The 20986-nt window shown below is 34.2% G+C and overlaps 3 protein-coding genes across 7 annotated transcripts in view; all 3 read left to right on the top strand.

Moving 5' to 3' along the window:
• piga (phosphatidylinositol glycan anchor biosynthesis, class A) overlaps window positions 1-6212 on the top strand; it is a 46466-nt gene extending 40254 nt beyond the window's left edge. For 3 of the 4 annotated variants that reach the window (XM_073912286.1, NM_001126446.1, XM_005167751.6), the window contains exons 4-7: window positions 1967-2099; window positions 2180-2312; window positions 3339-3545; window positions 5257-6212. In XM_073912286.1, the coding sequence (XP_073768387.1) occupies window positions 1967-2099; window positions 2180-2312; window positions 3339-3545; window positions 5257-5517 (734 nt within the window). In that variant the 3' untranslated portion in view covers window positions 5518-6212. Of the gene's footprint in view, window positions 1-1966; window positions 2100-2179; window positions 2313-3338; window positions 3688-4061 lie in introns of all 4 variants that reach the window. The other variant, XM_073912287.1, reaches the window with a different exon arrangement.
• Window positions 6213-9874: 3662 nt separating this feature from the next.
• Window positions 9875-16434, top strand: asb11 (ankyrin repeat and SOCS box containing 11). The gene is made up of 7 exons (NM_214792.2): window positions 9875-10019; window positions 11730-11809; window positions 12485-12592; window positions 12686-12836; window positions 13345-13479; window positions 15556-15741; window positions 15821-16434. Exons 1-7 carry the CDS (start codon window positions 9923-9925, stop codon window positions 15943-15945), a joined length of 882 nt encoding a protein of 293 aa, NP_999957.1. The 5' UTR covers window positions 9875-9922; the 3' UTR covers window positions 15946-16434.
• Window positions 16435-17285: 851 nt separating this feature from the next.
• Window positions 17286-20986, top strand: part of sytl5 (synaptotagmin-like 5) — a 46297-nt gene continuing 42596 nt past the window's right edge. For both annotated transcript variants that reach the window (XM_021478985.2, XM_681527.10), the window contains exon 1: window positions 17286-17416. The gene's annotated coding sequence lies outside the window, so the exon portion shown is untranslated. The remainder of the gene's footprint in view (window positions 17417-20986) is intronic.

The raw sequence follows: 20986 nt of genomic DNA, 5'->3' as shown, positions 1-20986 counted from the left end.
CTCCAACAACAGGCTGAAATGCATGAACGGTCAAAATCACTTTCATTGTCTTATAATCCGCATTAATTTTTACCTAATTATCCCAGTGACATTCATATGAATCCTTCAGTGATTTATTTGTTCCCAAACCCCTCCTTCGCATGAAGCTCATCTGCGCTGATTGGTCCCATGACCCATTCTGTTGCGATTGGTCAACTGCGTTTAGCACGAGACAGAGAGAAATGCCTTCCACTGCTACAGTTTGAAGTAAAGTTAGTAGAGAGTATGCGAGAGCCCAATACAGCAATGCAATAAAGCAATGCAGTTAAACACCAGCATATTACTCTACTCTTAACCCTAACCCAAAGTAATAACAGCGACACGTATTCAGTATTAATTCACACTGCGGCAAAAAAATTGAACTATTTTGAAAATTAACCATGCCGCGTGTAAGGAACAGCTGATGGTGGCTGTAGCAAAGGCAAGCAGCAGATGATCGCCAGTTCGGAAACGAGTTTAAATTGGTAAAGGAAAAAGCACACGTCACGTTTTTAACATAGTTTTGGACACGTTATTGAATAGCCCTTTACAAATTTAACCAGAGGGATACAATACAAGCACTGATCTATAATTGATACATGATTACAAGCCGCACGGGGTGATTACAACTTATAACACACAATAAAACACATATTTTGCAAACTACACAATACAAGGCAACATTAAGATGCCTACTGGTTTAAAAAAAGCCTAGATTAAAAGAAGATGGCCAGAGGAGAACTTTTCTGTCATAAACTATAGTAAAACAACATGTCAAAAAGAATTAAAAAAATTAAACCCTACGAACAGGAATAGTAAATACAGGAATAAAGAAAAGAGTGTTCTTTTATTGTCAGCTGTCAGTCAGCGCCCACACTTTTTTTCGTGCACATTGCACCTTTCCCGTGTGCTGTGTAAATATAGTCAATCGGATACGAGTCACTTTTAAAAGATGAAGTAAGCATTGCAGCAAAAAAATTGGATACAGTCACAAAATCAGAATTGACCATCAAGATCTGCAGTGTAAATGCAGCCTTACATGTTATGATCTGGAGGAAGAAGAAACTGGTCCATATGAACTGTAAAAGTTACTAACAGAGTCCCTGTCAAAGTCTGAAAAAAGTCCCATAGTCTCTGCTGCTCCTTCAATAGCAAACGCCCAGCAAATCCCACGTTGCAGTGTAGGTTATTGTATCAAAAATCAGAAAAATAACAGGTACAAACGCAGCACTAGGTTGGCTATACTGTGGTATTATTGTGAAAATGAACTTTAACCCTTTTTTTTTTCTACAGCCGAATCTCCATCTATCAGTGATCGTCATCTTCGCATCATAATTAGTCCCGTGATCCCCGCCCCTCCACTAGTGTCTAAAGTAAAAGCGTGTGCACATTTTACCGGAACTGAACTACATATTTGGTGATGTGCCGTATCGACGTCGATGCGATCAAACAAAAGATCCGAACCCAACTCGATTCGTTTATTCAACTCTGAGTCAACTATTTAGTTAAAGAATCAATAGTTTTAAATATGGTGTACTTTTAGATTTAGACCTCAGCTGGATGTTTTCATTCACTTAGCTGTGTTACACACTGCATGGAAGGTCATTTTCAAAAACCCATAATAGGGGCTTATTTTTTATTGCCCTAAACTAATTTTGATGCTTTATTTCATTATAATATTATCTGGAGACTTCTACTGTCATCATATTTTTTTATTTTTTGCCTCCAAATATGAAACCAAATTATTTTAATATAATTATATTTTAATATAGTTTTATAATAATTAACCATATAGTAAAATAGGTTATTGATTATCTATTAAATGTTATATTAACATAATTGAAGACATGGATTCTGTATATATAAGTTTTTAATTTTTATTTCGATGGGTTTTTTTAAGGGTAATTTTATCAACCCTTTGATTTATTTACCTTATATTGTTTTGTAGGCATAGATTTACTAAGTGGAATCATTCCTGAACTATGTGGAAGGCATCCGGATCTTTGCTTTCTGATTGGCGGAGAGGGACCCAAAAGAATTATATTGGAAGAGGTTCGAGAGAAATATCAGCTTCATGACAGGTGAGAAAACGAATTGGCTTGAGAGATGCATATTTTCTTTTCTTTATTCATTTACTCTTTTTATCTATGTATATATAAAGGGTTCGTCTGCTAGGAGCTCTAGACCATAAAGATGTGAGGGATGTCCTTGTTCAGGGTCACATCTTTCTCAACACATCTCTCACTGAGGCCTTCTGTATGGCAATTGTGGAGGGAGCCAGCTGTGGTCTGCAGGTATATATGTTTATTTTTATGAATCTGTATAAATAAAATCACATTATTGAAGTAAAATAAGTTGCAAGTGACAGTTAAAGGGGACCTATTATGCAAGATTTCTTTTGTGTGGCAAGTCTGTGAACATAACCAGGTTCTAATGGTAAAATGTGTCATTAATTTTTTTTTATCACAGTTAATAACAGCATTGTGCAGAAACACTTTGACGTTCTACTTTTATACATGTCATCAGAGAATGAAGTCCCATCCAATAGTGACGATTTCTCCCTCATTAGCATAGGATATTAGGCTTGTTTTTTAATCTGCCACTATGCTGACATAGGCATTTGTAGCTCCGCTTTCTTTTAAAAAGAGGACTGGGATCCTAATCTCATTTGACTTTTAAGTGACAGTCACCAAAATGACACCATTAGGATCAAAACCTATAAGGGGCAGTTTCAAAGAGTTGTAAAACATTATTTGTGTGGTATTTAGAGCTGAAACGTCACATACTTTAAAGGTTACCTATTATGCTTATTAAGTCTTTGATTTCCCTAGTCTAGTTTGAATGTCTGATGTGACGTTTCGATGTGCGAAAGAAAGCCCCGCTGCTACTCAGTGTTCCATTATCAGTAGCAGTGGGGCTTTCTTTTGCAAATGTTCTGTCATAGCAATGGTAAGAGGGCATAATTAAGGATAATGATATTCAGTTTCTATGAAAGCCCTGAGGTTGACGTCAACCGAAATACCATCACTCCAAATGTGCAAGCAAATGTTCAAACTTTCATTAAAGATTATCAAAACAAACATTTCTGTTTTTAGTAGATTAACTTGCAGGGATTAATTATTAATAGCAGACAAGTACTACAGACAAAGAACGAAAAAGAATGACATATATTTATGCTAGTCTTTCCATTTTAGCTTGAAATATTTACATTTTTTATTAAATAATATGGTTTTGTCATTATAATAAGAAAACAGGATATGCATTGTTGTTGTTAAACACTGTATTATGGATGATCTGTAAATCTAAATGTGTCTATGCAGGTGGTGAGCACTCGTGTTGGAGGAATACCTGAAGTCTTGCCGAATGAGTTGGTGACTCTGTGTGGACCGTCAGTTTGTTCACTTTGTGACGGCTTGGAAACTGTTATTAAAAAAATACGCAGTGGAAATGTGGAGTCTCCTGCTGCCATTCACCGCAAGGTCCGAACATTGTACACCTGGCGAAACGTTGCTGAGCGCACGGAAAAGGTGACCTATAAGATGCTTGAACTAAATCGTGATATACTTATTTTGCCTTATCTACCAGCCCTACCCCCAGACGATACAAGATATAGCATATATTTTTTCTTCATCTGAAAAAAAATTTAGGTTTAGGAGGAAACAATCTAGGGCTGCGTCCGAAACCGCATACTTCCATACTATATAGGATGCTAAAATCAGTATGCCAGCCGAATAGTATGTCCGAATTCATAGAATTTGAAAATCAGTATGCGAGAAGTACCCGGATGACTTGCTACTTCTGGCGAGATTCTGGAGTGCGCATCCCATGCATGCTGAACTATCCCATGATGCCCTGCGATTGAATTCATGAATGAGAGTAATGCGACGCAACTGACGCAGGTAGGTCACATGACCATGACAAAATGGCGGATGTACTATGTCCGTTTTCCATTCATACTTTTCACATTCATACTGTATAGAACATACTTTTCTAACGGCTGAATAGTACGTTTAAATTCAAATGCAGTACCTACTGAGTGGTAGGCGGTTTCGGATGCAGTCTAGGACTTTTTTCCATTTGTGACTGTCTATGACTCATATTTAGACAGCTTCGAAATAATCTAAATATTGCCCCAGCTGACAAATAGGATTTTTTTTATCACAAAACTATCAGTGATTTTTTTTTAAAAGAAATTATTAAATTATATGTTTTAATTTGCCTTGGTGGTTAGTAATTAAGCAGGAAATTATATTATTAGGTGACCTGTTCCTTTAACATTTTTATGCAAGTAATTTTTAGTATTCTTTAAATAATATTACAAAGTCTATTACAGATGTATTAACTGTCACTTTGGGCCAATTTATTGCATTATATGCCAAACAAAATGTAACAAAAAAAAAAAACTAATTAAATTCATACTACAAACATTTTATAAAAGCCCTTACTGACCCCCAAAATGTAGTTACTTTATTTTAAAACATTGTTACCATCACTCTATAAACAATTATTACCATCATTATATTTATTTATTCAGTTTCTTTTCGACTCAGTCCCTTCATTAATCTGGGGTCGCCACGGTGGAATGAACTGCGAACTTATCCAGCATATGTTTTACACCGTGGATGCCCTTCCAGCTGCAGCCCATAACTGGGAAACACCCATACACACTCATTCACACACACACACACACACACACACACTACGGTCAATTTCAGCATACCCAATTCACCTGTTCCACATGTCTTTGGACTTGTGGAGCAAACCAGAGCACCCGGAGGAAACCCACGCAAACACAAGGAGAACATGCAAACTCCACACAGAAACGCCAACTGACCGAGCCGAGACTCGAACCACGACTTTCTTGCTGTAAGGCAAACGTGCTACCCACTTTGCCACTGCGTCACCCCTACCATCATTCTACAAATTATAAATTATGTTTGCTTTTCATATCCAAACACATCTCTTGCGTCCTATTTTTATAGTCTTAAATCACAATACAGTACTACTATTGTGTTTATGGTTTCCGTAACATATTTTTATTTCTTATTTCTACACATAAATTAATCAACAATGGGCATAAATCATCTAAATGTATATTCATGTCATATATAATTGCCTCATTTCCTGCTTGTTATTGTCCTTCTGTGTTGAAATGTACTCCTTTAAATCATAAAAAGTTCATTGTGTGTAAATTTCATTCTGATTCTGATATCTACTGCCTGTTTGTGTTTGTTCCAGGTGTATAATCGAGTGTGCAGAGAGCCTGTTCTGCCGTTATCCGCACGACTGCATCGACTGCGCTCTCACTGCGGTGCGGTCGCCGGCTCCATCTTCTCCTTCGTTGCTGTTATCAACTTCCTCTTCCTGCTCTTTCTTCAGTGGCTCCGGCCTGACAGTCTGATCGACGTAGCTGTAGACGCTTCAGGTCCTCACAGTCGCTTAAAACAGCAGGTCAGTCACAAAACGAGTAAAACAGCAAACCCTAATGATCTCACATGACCTCACATTAGTCTCACAATGACCTTTATTTAAAGGGGGAGATGTGAAAAATGCACTCATGTCGTGAAACTGTTGTACCCTAACTACTCCTGTTTACATTTCTATTGAAAACTTTGAGCTCAGGTGTAAAGAGAGCTATTAAGAGCTATTATTCTCAAGCACTCCTGCTGTCCACAGCCTGCTTTGCACATTAAAAAGCTGCCTTTAACTGAACCCCCATACCATACCCCCTCCCCCTCCTCCATTAGAAGATAGTTTGTTGAAACGGTTGCACAAGTACTTTTTAAAATGTCTGGATTTAATATGAATGAGGATTTCACAGTTTGTATGTGTGTTTTAATCTGACTCAAATAAGCCAAACTGAAGTTTTTAATGCCAAACACAGTTTAGGAGCTGTGAGATATAAAAAGCATCATATCTGTTATTTTCTGTAGTCTGACAGTACTTGTTTCTTTTTTTAAACTGGTTCTAACTTTCATTGCTGCTTTTTGATGGTTGTCGAAACCCAAATACTGCATTTCTGGACTCTGTTTGTCACGTAAGGTTTCATACTTGGTTTCTTTTACACCTATTTTGCATTGACCTTCTCTGTGTGTATTGTGAATATGATTATACTGCACAAACAGTTCTACTACCTAAAAGTGGTGTTGAATTATTTTTGTTGACAGTCTACAATAAACTTTATTAACATGTAATACATGTGCATTCTTCTTCTTTTATTTTTTTATATGATATTAATATATTTGTGGGTGATTATGATTTTGTTAACCCAAAAACGTAAAAGGAACAAAACATGTCAGTTACAATTATGGAAATATACAAAAATACCATTATGGGACTATTTTGAACAAACGCATTGTGGCAAAGTTATTTTTATTTTGGGTTTTTTAAATTTGATGTTTTGTATTGAACTTCTCTCTGAGTACGTTGTGATTGTGATTTATTGATCTATTCATTGTGAATGGACAAACACTCCTACTAACTGAAAGTGGTGTTCATTAGAAAGGAAGAGTACAATATAGCAATTACAATGTTAAAACTCAAACAAATTAATTTAACAGGTCAAATTGTGCACCTTAAATGTCTTGAGAAAAAAAACTTGACACATTGTAGCAAACATATTTTTGTTATAAATAAACTAATGCTCTTTGGAGTATGTCTTTTCTTTGCTATTTTTAGAATGAATATAATTTTCATACTTTGCTTGCTTCTATGTCTATTTTATATTTGCTAATATAATTATTTATATTCTTTGCTATATTATCATATTTGCTCTGTTTTATATTCTCTAAGTACTATAATGATTGTAGTGCACAAACATTCATTCTACTTGGATTGGACTGGATTTGCTGTCCATTTAATCAATTTTGCTGACAAATGCTACAATAAAGTTCATTAACGAGCAAAAAATAGTTTCTTTAACTTTTTGTTTTATTTTTATTTATTTCATTTCATTTTAGTGTTATTTTATTTATTCCATTTTATTTTTAGTTTTATTTTAGTTTCAATTTAAAAAAATATTTAATATTTTAAATTTTATTTTATTATTATTTATTTTCATTTTATTAAAAAAACTATTGTATTTTTATTTTATTTAGCTTTTTATTTTATTTTAATTTAATTTTAGTTTTTTTATTGTATTTTTTTATGTTTATTAGATTTATTTATTTATTTATTTATTTATTTTGGTAACTAGGTTGAGGAGGTTTCCCAAACAGCAATATTACATAAAATAGTTTTTAATAAAAAATAAAAAAAACAGTGTCTGAATTTAAAATTCACACTGAACTACATTAACAGTCTTTTTAACTCAAAAAGTGACTTTTGCTTCTTTTTCAAACTACTTATGTAAAATGAGTTGAAACAATTCTTAAGGTTTTTTGTGACAATTTTATGTTGAATTCACTTAAATTTGTTAAAAAATTATTAAGTTAACTTAATTCCTATGTGTTGTGATAACATGAATGATTTTTGTGGAACATGTGGCTGTTGAATATAAAAGTGGCACATTATGGTAACATTATGATAACTTTCAGGGTCTCTTCGGATCAGAAATCTGATGCTTACACCCAAACAGAGTTGATAAAATACACACCCTCCAGCATTCAAGGCTAAAACTGTGGGGCGTTAACACACACTTATCACCGTTTCTGACTGCTTTCACACACGCATGCACAGTCAACAAGCAGAACACTCCTGCATAACACTGGATGCAAATCGAGCCTTACTGGAAAAGCAGATACTGTAATCTCCAATAACCATTGCCGTTACATTGGCTTTGGCTCAAATATTTCTCTTACTGTAAGCACATAATGAAATGTAGTATGAGGTTGTAGATACTTTAAGGCAAGTCACTGTACATTGCTCAGCATATATGAACACTCACCTCCCCCACAAATCTCTCTTTTAAATTAATATTTTCTATGCAATATTATATTTGTGCAAATACATTAGATTAGTCAGTACTGAAGCCAATTTGGAGCCTATCTGACAAAATAACTTACAATAATGGTGCAAAAACGAGTACACCCAAATGTATATGTTATAGAAAAATATTAAATACAAATAAAAAAAAGAGAAAAAAATCAAGAGATGCATATATATATATATATATATATATATATATATATATATATATATATATTATTTTGTTGAAATGTTGAAGTTTTTTTTTTATTTCAATATTTTGTTTGAATTTAATTGTATTATCTTTCCATTTCTGAAGATGTTCTGTGACTAAAATATTATTTTAGTAAATAAATCTGTTTAATAAATCTGTTTTGTTCAAATGCAACATATATTTTCCGTATTCACTGGGAAATAGATACAAATATTTATTTTCAATATGGGGTGTACTCAGTGCTGAGCACTGTAAAGGGAGGGGTGAAAGGAGTAAAACATTAGATCGTTTTTGATTAGGTCTTCATTAAGAATTGCAAACATTACTTTGTATTACAAGCTTTTTACAATAATATTTTGAAAAGTAGACTTTTTTTATTAAATAGGTGCTTTTTTGGCATTTTAGAGTCAACGTCAACAGAGGAGAGGTCTCTCTTTTTATAATTTCATAATTTAGAAAATACTGCTTAGAACAGCCAAAGAAATTTTTTATTTAATAAAATGTTGCATATTATCAGACAAACCGTGTATGAACATATCCATTTAAGATATACAGTTGAAATCAGAATTATTAAACCCCCTTTGATTTTTTTTTTCGTAAATATTTCCCAAATGGTGTGTAACAGAGCAAGGACATTTTTACACTAGGTCTAATAATATTTATTTTTTCTTCTGGAGAACGTCTTATTTGATTTATTTAGGCTAGAATAAAAACAGTTTTAAATTTTTTTAAACAACATTTTAAGGTCAATATTATTAGCCTAATTAGCCTAGTTAAGCCTTTAAATATCATTTAAGCTTTATATATTATCTTGAAAAATATCTAGTCTAATATTATTTACAGTCATCATGGCAAAGATAAAATAAATCAGTTATTAACACTATTATGTTTAGAAATGTGTTGAAAAAAAATATTCTCTCCGTTAAACAGAAATTGGGGGGAAAAATTAATGGGGCCAATAACTCAGGGGGATAAATAATTATGACTTCAAATAAACTCACCCTTAAGTGGTTGCAAACATGTTTTTTTTTCTGTTGAACATGATATAAATCATTTTGAAGTAACCTGAAAGCCTGTAACCATTGACTTTCACAATAGGAAAAACAAATGCTATTAAAGTCAATGGTTACAGGTTTCCAGCATTCTTCAAAACATCTTCCTATAGGTTTAACAGAAGAAAGAAACTCAAACAGCTTTTGGAACAAGTAAGGGTCAGTAAATTACAACAAAATGTCCAGATTTGGGTAAACTATGCCTTTAAGAATGTAGATATGAATAAAACTGTAACTGCTGCTGAAGTGGAGATTCATGGTTCTGTGCAAGAGGAAAAACTCTTTAAAATCTTTAAAAATATCTATTGTTATTGCAATCACTTAGAAAAAAAACACAATAATCTACTGAAAAATATGGAAAAAATATTAATATAATATAAATAAATTTTCTTTACACCAGACTACAAAAAAACACTTTCTAAACAAAGTCTTTATTTCATTCACTTATTCCAACAGTGCTGTATTCAAATTCTTAGGGTTTTAGCTCCTCTGCCCCATGCTGGCTCATCTGAAGGAGGTTTTTTTATGTAAGGGAGTTTCTCACCTCTCCGGATTTTGGAAGAGGGGCAGTAAAAGCACATCTCTGATAATGGTGGGAGGTGCAGTCTTTTCAGAGGGGGGTTCTTGTTTCTCTGAAGGCCATATAAACTCCTGTGAGGAGTTTCTCTGTGCTCCACTATCTTAATTGTCCTGTTCCTGCGAGGTTTCTGTGTGGCTGTGTTTTAGTTTAGAGATGGCCGTGGTTCATGCTGAAGGGAATGTCTGGATTAAGCAATGGGATCACAGGTTTCACATGTATGGAGGACAAACATGTAGTCCACTAATGGCAGGTAAGATTTAGCAGTTTCTTCAGATTTTTGATCAGATTTTTAAGTTGCTTAAACTAGTTGTGACTAACTACTGATAGCCAGTTTTGGATTATGAAACTTGTACCGTGACTGTAGCATACTACTGCATCAAGCCAAAGTTCCATTCATTTGTTTAATTTTACAATTGTACTCATTAAAATAGAAATATAGGAAACTCACTGAGTGATATAAAGCCTGTGTAAATCTAATCAAAAGAAAAGGTTGTTTGTGGATTTATTTAGCTGTATTGCTATTTTTACATTTTAATTTGATCTGTTTTCGAGGTCAGTTGGAGTGTTGGAGTAGAAGAATGCACTTTTTTTAAAGCTTGCATGAAACATTGGCTTTCCAATTTCAAAGCTGGCCATGAGTCATTTTCCAGTCCCACTCCTCTCCAGTCATTCTTAAGTGTTTTTTAAAGTGATGCCATTAAAGAATCAGGTTCGAATCCACAAAGAAAATAAATGTACTTTATTGGCATCAATGGCTGCACGAAGATCCTTTAGCATTTTGTTAACCTTTAATTCCACAAAAGGATCTATACCAGACTAACAAAAAGTGACAGGTTTTTATAGTAGTAATATAAAAAAAATAATAATACTAAAAACAAAACATAAATAAACTTTTTTTTCAACATAAAGAACCAGTTTGTTCATTGACATACTTATAGTAGTAGAGTACAACATAAGTGACCTATTGTAAAACCCTCAAATGTACAGTGCTCAGTATATATAAGTACGCCCCTCACAAATCTCTTTTAAATTCATATTTTTAATAGGAAGCTATACAATAATATACTCGTGCACATACATTAGTAAAAAAAATATGATTGGGGGACTTTTGGAGAAGGAGAAAAACTAATTTTAAAAGTTTATAAAAAGGGCAGGTTCTTTTGTGGGGTGTGCAATACCCACTATAGAAGAGATTGCAGATGATCGAATGATGGACAAATTTGTCCGTATGATGAACCCTGATAATCATCCCCTTTTTAATAGCTCTTTTAGTGCAAGATTAATTCAACCCCTGTGTTACAGAGAAAGATACAGGAAGTCATTTTTACCAACAGAGATTAGATTATGTAACCATAATCATATTAGATGAATTATGCTAAATTGTAGCAGTTATTAGATAAGAACAAGTGTTTACTCATTGTTTGAAACTAAGGTGTGCAGTATGAATGTAGTTTTATTATTGTTTTTATAGATCTTTTTTTAGTATGGAGAGATTTGCTGTGACATGTGAATTATATTTTAGGATTATTAAAAATCTAACAAACAAACAAACATTAGATTAGTCAGTACTAAAGCCAATTCTTACGACAAACTTATGACAACGGTCCAAAAACTAGTACACCCAAATTTATGTTACAGAAAAATATTAAATACAAGAAAAGAGGAAAAATCAAGTGAAAAAAAAAAAAAATAAATACAAATTATGTTGAAATTTTGTAGGTTGTAATTTTGAAAATCTTGAATTTAGTTGTATTCATCTTTCATTTCTAAATATGTTTTATGACTAAAATATTATTTTAATAAATATATCTGTTTAATAAATCTGTTTTGTTTAAATTCACCCAAATCTATTGCCTATTCATTAAGAAATGGAGAAAAATACTTGGGCTGTACTCAATTATGCTGAGCACTGTATCTATGGCACATGTTCACTGAAATGTCCATGTTTTTGTTTTGTTAGGCTCCTGGGACGACAGAACACCTTTACACGATGCTGCTTTGCAAGGAAGACTGCTTCCACTGAGAAGACTCCTCTCACAGGTACTGATCGATAAACCCTGATGTGGTGTCTCAAGCTTGTCAGCTCAATAAATAGTTTACATTCATCCAAAGCGACTCATGCCCCTAAACACGCCTGAAGCACTGCGCTTCCCTGGCAGCAGTCAGGGGTCTGGTTTCTTGCTCAGGGGCTTTACCTCAGCATGGTATTGAGGGTGTGGAGGTGGAATATTTACAATGCCCCACCTAAATCTCGTGTTTTCCAGGTTTGATAAGTGCTTAGATTTTAAACAAAATGTTTGAAACTGCTTAAAAATGTTATATCTTGCTAATAAATAGGTGCTTAAGCAGTGGGAGAAGACAAATTGTATTGTGATTGCCACTTAATGAGTTAACAGTGCATGAAATTAGAATAAATAGCTATTTAAAATAAAAAATGACACAATTTAGACGTGAGGAAATGTCATTTAAGAGGTAAATGATAGTAATATAATGTTGGGCTGGGGGAAAATGTCCTTATAGTATTCTATAGTAAAGTACAGCATTGTAACAAATAGTATCTTAAATATTGTGAAGAAGTATGGATAGGTATGTAAATATGTCATTTGACACTTTCCCAAAATGTGAAAATGCTTCTAGAAAGTGCTTAAAAACTGCTTAAATTTCACTTTGGGAAAGGTGTAAGATCCCTGACTGTCTGTGTTTTCGTGTGTACAGGGCTACAATGTTGGAATGGCGACTTTAGATGGAATCACAGCACTGCATGAAGCTTGTGTTGGAGGACATTTCACCTGTGCTAAACTTCTCCTGGAACATGGTGCAGATGTACGTATATAACTTTCATTATTTGCCTTAATTTTACTCCATGTCTCTGAACACGCATTCATTGATGACTTATATATGTATGTTTGAATGCAGGCAAATGCAGTGACTTTTGATGGAGCCACTCCTCTGTTCAGTGCCTGCTGCAGTGGAAACCCCGCCCTTGTCAGCCTCATTTTGACACACAGCTCCGCCCACCATCCAGCTCACCTGCTCTGCTCACCTCTGCATGAAGCTGCAAAGAGAGGTGTGTGTGGGAATTGCAAAATCTGAGAGTTGGATAAAATCAGAGTCAAATTTCTTGTTTCACAAATGGACCTTTTTGGATCTCTTTTTATCATTCCATTATTCAGAATATGCTGGCAACAGCAAGGATTTTTCTTTGTAGAGAAGTATGTTGTGTATTATTTGGAAAATTATGTGTGAAAATTTTTCCTCTGTAAAAGCCTTCAGAGTATAGATATGAAAAAACTGCCTGGTTTATGAAAGTTCTGCTGAAGTGAATATGCATGTGGATTTCCAGTGCAGGAAAAGAAATTGAAAACAGCCTTTATCAATGTATGTTTGCAGATTTCAATTACATTGCATATTTTAAAAGTGTGACACGCAAAACATGTATTTTTTACATTATTAGACCAAAAAACATCCGATAAAGAGCGAAATGCTTCAATATCTGAAAATGTCTCAAGAATTGAATCAAAAAGTCATGTTTTAGCTCCACTGATTAACCATATTATCTCCTGTCTATGTTTTAGGTCACACGGCCTGTGTTGAACTGCTGTTGTCTCATGGTGTGAACGTGGACATGGAGCTGCCCAGTGTTGGAACAGCGCTGTACTGTGCATGTGAAGTCAAGAGCACAGACTGTGTACTGACCCTGCTGATCTTAGGTCAGAATCACAAACATTACCCTTCATGACTTAATGAGTTACAAGAACAAAAGGTTTTCTTTCTCAGATTTTCTTATTGCATTCGTTATACAGTTGAAGTCATAATTATTAGCCCCCTTGAAATTTTTTTCTTCTTTTTTTGATATTTCCCAAATGATGTATAACAGAGCAAGGAAATTTCTACTGTACGTCTGATAATATTTTTTCCTCTGAAAAAAGTCTTATTTGTTTTATTTCGGCTAGAGTAAAAGCAGTTTTTAATTTTTTAACACAATTTTAAGGACAAAATGATTAGCCCCTTTAAGCTAATTTTTTTCTCGATAATCTACAGAACCAACCATCGTTATACAATAATTTGTCTAATTACCCATGTCTAATTACCCTTTTAAATGTCACTTTAAGCTGTAAGGAAGTGTCTTAAAAAATATCTAGTAAAATATTATTTACTGTCATCATATCAAAGATATAATAAATCAGTTATTAGTAATGAGTTATTAAAATTATTATGTTTAGAAATGTGTTGAATAAAATCTTCTCTCCGTTAAACCGAAATTGGGGAAAAAATAAACAAGCAGTCTAATAATTCAGGGGGGCTAATACTTCTGACTTCAGCTGTATTAGTGAACGGTGATAAAATGTTATCTAGATAACCATTTTTTTGGTGCAACTTTATACATTTAATAGCAAGTGTTCACTTAAGGAAACTTTAAAATCATTCCATTATATCAAAATAATTAGAAATATGGTTATACATATTTTCGAATTTATTCAGCCTTATTTTAGTTACCTAAAATAATTTTCTATGTGTTTGTTTTTGCAAGACATATACAGTTGAAGTCAGAATTATTAGCCCCCTGTTCAATTTTTCCCCAAATTCTGTTTAGCGGAGAGAAGATTTTTTCAACACAATTCAAAACATAATATTTTTTAATAACTCATCTCTAATAACTGATTTCTTTTATCTTTGCCATGATGACAGTAAATAATATTTGACTAGATATTTTTCAAGACACTTCTATACAGCTTAAAGTAACATTTAAAGACTTAACTTAGCAATTTTTTTTAATTTATATACTGTATAAAATGTTTAAATATTAATATTTTTAAATCTATATAAATATTATTAATATTTTGAATTTTAGTGTTATTTTTAGTTTCCCTGAGATGGGTTGCGGCTGGAAAGGAATCCGCTGCTTAAAAACGTGCTGAATAAGTTGGCGGTTCATTCCGCTGTGGCAACCCCAGATTAATAAAGGGACTAAGCCGACAAGAAAATTAATGAATGAATGAGTTTTATTTTAAGCTCATTTAAAGTTTTAATTACAATGTTTCTAAGTCATTTTTAGTCATTTTCATTAAGTTTAATTATCAAAATACTTTATCTTCTAGCCTCTTTAATGGCTCTGGTGTTGTTCAATTGTTTATTACTACAAATATTTATTTCAGCTTTATTTTTCACTTTTTCTATTGTTTTAGTCATATTTTTGTGTCATTTATGTTGTTATAGATTTATTTTGAAATTAGCATTTGTTTTTAGCACATTTAGTTTGTTTCTGTAATTTTGTTGTTTCGTTAGAATAATGTGTGTGTATATATATATATATATATATATATATATATATATATATTGTTCATCTTTAAAAATTAAAAAATGTAAATTAATTTAACTTTGACATTAGTTTTTTAACTTTTTACATTTTTCTTTCTCTTTTCATGTGAGTTTGTTTGTAATATGTATATAAAATAACAAAAATGCAATTTTATGTATGTAAATTTTTAGCCAATTTTATGTCAGTTTTATTAGTTACTTGTTGGGGTCGACAAAAACATTTCATGAATTTACGAGATGAGATCTTATGAGAACTTTTAACAGAACTAAGAAACCTACACAAAATATGTGTACAGTGAATGTGTATGTACATAAATGATTTTAGTCTTGTGATCAGTAAATTATATTTCAAGTACGTTACTTACTTTAAATTTGAAGTTAAATTATAAAACATTACTCACATATGCAATGGTTGTTTGTTATTTTACCAATAACAACGCGACTCATGCTCATTTAATTCTCTACAGGTGCTGATGTACAATGTGGGCGTGGCCTTGACACACCTTTACATGCTGCATGCAGAGTAGGTGGAGCAAAAGAGGCGGAGCTACTATTAGAACACGGGGCTGATCGTACATCTAGAAACTCTGAGGGGAAGACACCTCTGGATCTGACCTCAGATCAGAGCATCAAACACCTCTTGCAGACAGCAGGTAAAGAAAAACACACAGGATATAAACAGTACATTTGTATACTGTGATACAGATCTTATACATTTTTTATTTTTTGCAGGTACCTGCTCTCTGTCTCAGCTATGCAGATGGTGCATTCGACGCTCACTGGGACAAAAAGGACTCAACAAAACCAAGACCCTTTGCTTACCACATATGCTACACAATTATCTTCTCTATCATTAAGACGCGTATAAACATTGTCAAGTGTCAAAACACGACTTGCATAGTAATCTTGTTATTTTTGAATTTTCTGCACATTTTTATTTGTAAATCTGTAAATATTATTTGTTTGTGTGGCCTTAATCTGTGTATTTTGGCAATAACCTGTTGTTAATTTGTTGGAAGCAGTGTATATTTACTGTAGTCAACATTAGAAGTGGATCAAAACAGTTTTTCAAAGCTGTCCTAAGGCAAGAATGGGTGTTGTTCAATAGTTTTAGGATCATTTTGATGAAAGGTTTTGATCCACTTCGAATCTTGATAACTGTGCACATGCACAGGTTTTATGTTAAATGGGTTTGTAAAAATAAGTAAAAATATCTTCATTTTGTTTTGCCTCTACATATTTTTTTACCCTCAAAGTACTGTAAAGGTGCATTGTAAAAATCACCAAATACCATGGTTTCAGAAAAAAAACAAATATTTTAATAAAGTGATCTTTTTCTTAGTAAATTTCATGAAACAATGGGCGGCGAGGGCAAGGTACAGCAAGATTCGAGCCTTGGCTGGATCAGTTGGCGTTTCTGTGTGGAGTTTGCATGTTCTCCCTGTGTTCGCGTGGGTTTTCCCCACAGGTCTAATGACAAGTGCTATAGTTTAATTAGGTAGGCTAAATTATTTGTTATGTATGAGTGTGTAAATGAGTGTGTATGGGTGTTTCTTAGTGATGGGTTGCAGCTGGACGGGCATCCGCTGTGTAAAACATGCTGGATAAGTTGGCGGTTCATTCCGCTGTGGTGACCCCTGATTAATAAAGAGACTAAGCTGAAAAGAAAATGAATGAATTTCACAAACAACCCAGCAGATGGCAGCTTTGTACCAACTGTAAGATAATACATTTTTTGATTTAGTTTATAAGCTAAATAAGGATAAATCACTAACTCTAGAGCTTTAAGAAGCTTTAATTAATCATTAATCAATAGTTATTTCATGACTATTTTGAAAGTTATGACGTTTCAGTGGGGTGACTGAAAAAAATAGCTGAACTAACAACAAAGTACAGTATACATTAAGAATAAACAACATTAATATCAAGAAACAAAACATTATAATGAACATTAGGAATACATATTCTTTTTTAATGTACCCCCAAACCGAATGTCTAACTATGTGACTCAACATCTGCTGACAGTATGCTGAGGATATTCCCTGTCTAGTCACCGCGTTTGAGAGGCAATATGGCACTCCTATGATGCTGCTCGTGTGTGTGTCTGTGTATGTGTACACGGTCACGGGGAATCCGTGGGAGCGCAAACTCCGCCTCCGCCATGAACATCTCCAGCGGCGGGTGCGTGGGGGGTTTCGGGTTTGCCTCTCGCTCAGAGCTCGGGCTGCGGTGATGGATACAGTCAGTCAGCGCTACTAACCACCGGTTCTTGACCGTGTAACAGCACTGCAGTTCACAGGATTTTCACGAGCGACCGCTGCACTGCAGGTAGGACAGTTCATGCACTGGCGTGCTTCTTAGATGCGGTCTGAGGGAAAAAAACGCGGCTTTAACGGTGAGGAGGACGCTGTAACTTAAGTGTTCCCATTCTGACTGATGTTTAACAGTCTTTATCTTTTTTATACCTCATCCTCAAACAGCTTAAACCTCAGCAAAGTCAGTATCAAAGGATATATTTCACTAACAAGCAAGCCTGTTTTCCCGCTGTTTTGTGGCAAGACATTTTATGTCGTCTCACCAGGTGTTTGAACAGGTGCAATGCAGTAGAGGGTTTGTATTGAGGTAGCATGAAGTCGTTTTGACGTTTTAGTCGTTTCTTAAAATGAAAGTTTAAAAGTGTCATCATGATGTAGCCCGTGGTGTTTATTGTACATATTACATGAAACTGGATGTCCCACTTTTTACTCCAGTGAATATTAATTAGGTTTATTTTAGAAAGTCAGTTTTTGTGTGGATGGCTTGTGTTGGGGACAGAATGTCTTTCAGTGTGGTTCTGTTGACAAGCAGATACAGTATTCTAATGTTAATATTCTTGTATTATATAATTCAGTATAATCTATCTTTGCAGAGTGAGTGTGTGTGAGGTGATCTGTATGATCCTCTTCTACATGATTACACAGGTTTAAGCACATGCCAGTGCTTTGCTTCAGTTTGATAATAAGCAGAAATCAGTCCTAGAGCTGAAATGGTGACAAAGCCATTAAGGTTAAATTGGTTTTATATTCACACATTCAGACTTTCCCCTTATAATTTTAGAAAAGTATTATTGGCAAATTCTAAATAGTGAAATCATATAAGCAGCCAATGACTATCAAAGTACAGCATTGTTCACAGTGAAAAGTAGTGCTACAGTAATGCTGTTTTGAAGTCATACATACTTGCATGTAGTTTCAAGAGATCACACTTAGCTGATGATTGATTATAGAGTTTGTTTGGCGTGCTGTCCCGGGAGCCAGCCCTGAGCTCATTAGATCCTCGAGCCTGGGGCTCCTTCCTGTTTGCAAGGTGAGAGGGGAGTTTGAGCTCAGGTAGATCTAGAGAACTCCTCGCTGTATAGCTAATGAACAATTAGTGATTGCTCTAAGAGATAACTAATTACTAGGAGCATGTCTATGGTGCCGATTTGGATTAGTCAGTTAACTTCAGTTGCATGTTTTTGAATGGTAGGAGGAAAGCGGGGAACCCAGGGGAAACCCATGTGAGCATGGGGAAAATGTGTAAACTCCGCACATAAATGTTCGCTAGCTTGTTAAGAACTAGAACCAGTGACGTTCTTGCTGTGAGCCAACCGTGCTAACCACTGGACGACCGTGTCACCAATCTAAGAAAGGAGGAGTAGGGGTGGAAAGGGGGGATTCTTCAAAACTAGATAGCTGTGATATGGAACTTAGGGTATTTATAGTGGCTTTGGAATCGTCTGACTGGTGAATCATAAATTGGATAATGCGGGACCTCCCACAAGCAAACATAAGCACGTGATCCTCTCGAAATTAGTTCTTGAAATAAACTTCACTTCAGACCAAATATTCAAAGTACAATGGCAAACAATATAGGGAGCATGCCACAAGTTGTCACTGAACAAATGTGCGAATGTAAAACCAACTTTACCTCAATGTCATAGCCTAGTGCCTATTTAGTATGTTCCTACCTGTAAGGTATTTGGCTAACTTTCTAATTTAGTTTACCCACCCTTTTAATGTCTACACAGCTAACTTTGCTAATGCAATGACGGCACCAGGACAGACGTCCTACTAAAGTGTTACAAACTGAACCTAAATGTGTGATACACAAATTCTGTTCGCACTTATGTGAGTGGACGAATACACAAAGACTCGAGCTTTAATTATTTCTCTTATCTCTGAAGGAACAAGCCATGGATTGGTATAAGTTTCTGATGGTACAAGGATAACCTTGAATAAAATAACACAGCTTGACGGTATACTGCTTTAAAATAAGTTCTTTTAAAATGTTTAGGTAAAACAAAAGAAATAAAAAAAAAACCCATTGAACACAATATATTTTATTTCAAGAAACATTTTAAATATTTTTGAGCAGTAAACATGTCAGGCTAAATAATTTGAATAAATCATTGACTTTTGCTCTTTTCATTAAATTCAAAAACACAGATTTCTTTACAACACATAAAAAAACCTTAAATCTATCTTATGAAACAATATAACAGAACATTTTAGCGGTATAAAAACCTTGACTTTATAAACCGCAGTAAATCTTGAAACAGGTCATCAGCCCATTCCTAGAAAGTACAAAACCAGTGACGGACAAAATGCCTCTCTGTGCTGTCACACGCTGATAGGAACTGTTTAAGTTTTGATGTGTCATTTACTGTGGACTGTGAGTAACAACATACAGTAAATCACTTTTGTTTTCCAAAGCATTAGCTATTTATACCTGAGAGAGGCGTAATCAAGATAAGAGGCAGCTAAAGGAACAGCAAATCAGTTTGTCAGGGGAACGTTGTATTGCTCTGATGTTCATACTCTTTCATAGTCACACTTAGTTATGTGTATCAAATGATTCTTCTAAACCTTAAAAAAATGAAAATAGAAAAGTTTATTGGCAAACCTTTAATATAGAGTGCTCACATTATTTATTGTTAAGAGTTTGTATTGAAGTCTTTGTAGTAAATCATTGACATTGTAAAGTCTCTTCAGAAAATGTTGATGTGATGTTACTTGATGTAAAAATGTTTTTCCCCTATTCATATTGACATTTTGTAGGCAACAAGGGGTGCATGTTGGCTTTTCTCTGTGTGAGTTTGCATGTTTTCCCTGTGTTCTCGTGGGTTTCCTCCAGGTGCTTCGGTTTCCCACACAAGTCCAAAGATGTGGTATGTGTGAATTGGGTAAGCTAAATTGTCCCTAGTGTATATGTGTGTATGATTATGTATGGATGTTCCCCAGAGATGGGTTGCTGCTGGAAGGGCATCCACTGCTTAAAACATATGTTGGCGTAAGTTGACGGTTCATTCCACTGTGGCAACCCCAGAATAATAAAGGGACTGAGCTGAAAAGAAAATGAATAAAGGATATCGACATTTGTGCAATAAAGTGAATTTTTACTGAAGCCCCTGATAAGTGAGGAATAAAGGTAACACTTTAATTTAAGGACCAATGCTCACTATTAATTAATGGCTTAATACCAGCCTATTGTTCGGACATTGGGTGTTTATTAGTATTTATAAAGTACATATTTTGCAATTTTTCGATCTTGCACAATTCCATATACTTCCTAATCCAATCTAATATCTATTCCCAACTTTTACCTTAATAACTATTAACATGCTTAACTATTAATAAAGAATGTATTAAAGCGAAAGTTATAGTTAATTAGCAGTGAGAATTGTTATTTAAAATAAAGTGTAACTAGAATATGAGCAAACATGTTATAGAACAAAACAATATTTATAGTGTAAATGCCAGGTAGGAACAAGCTTTTGCATAGCTGAAATGCACAAAAAATGTGAATGTGTGTCTCTGTGTTATTGACCGCGTTTTATTCTGAAATTTCCCACAGGAATGCAGACCTTTAGTTGGTGGT

The sequence above is a fragment of the Danio rerio genome, chromosome 9 (genome assembly GCF_049306965.1).
Source record: "Danio rerio strain Tuebingen ecotype United States chromosome 9, GRCz12tu, whole genome shotgun sequence".
NCBI classification, from domain to species: Eukaryota; Metazoa; Chordata; class Actinopteri; order Cypriniformes; family Danionidae; genus Danio; species Danio rerio.
Note: the sequence above shows the minus strand (reverse complement) of the source record. Positions and strands in the feature narration are given on the sequence as shown.

Coding starts and splice junctions, on each gene's coding strand:
- asb11 (NM_214792.2), top strand. CDS start 9,923: ATGGCCGTGGTTCATGCTGAAGGGAATGTCTGGATTAAGCAATGGGAT. Junction 12,837..13,344: donor GCATGAAGCTGCAAAGAGAG/GTGTGTGTGGGA, acceptor TCTATGTTTTAG/GTCACACGGCCTGTGTTGAA. Junction 13,480..15,555: donor ACTGACCCTGCTGATCTTAG/GTCAGAATCACA, acceptor AATTCTCTACAG/GTGCTGATGTACAATGTGGG.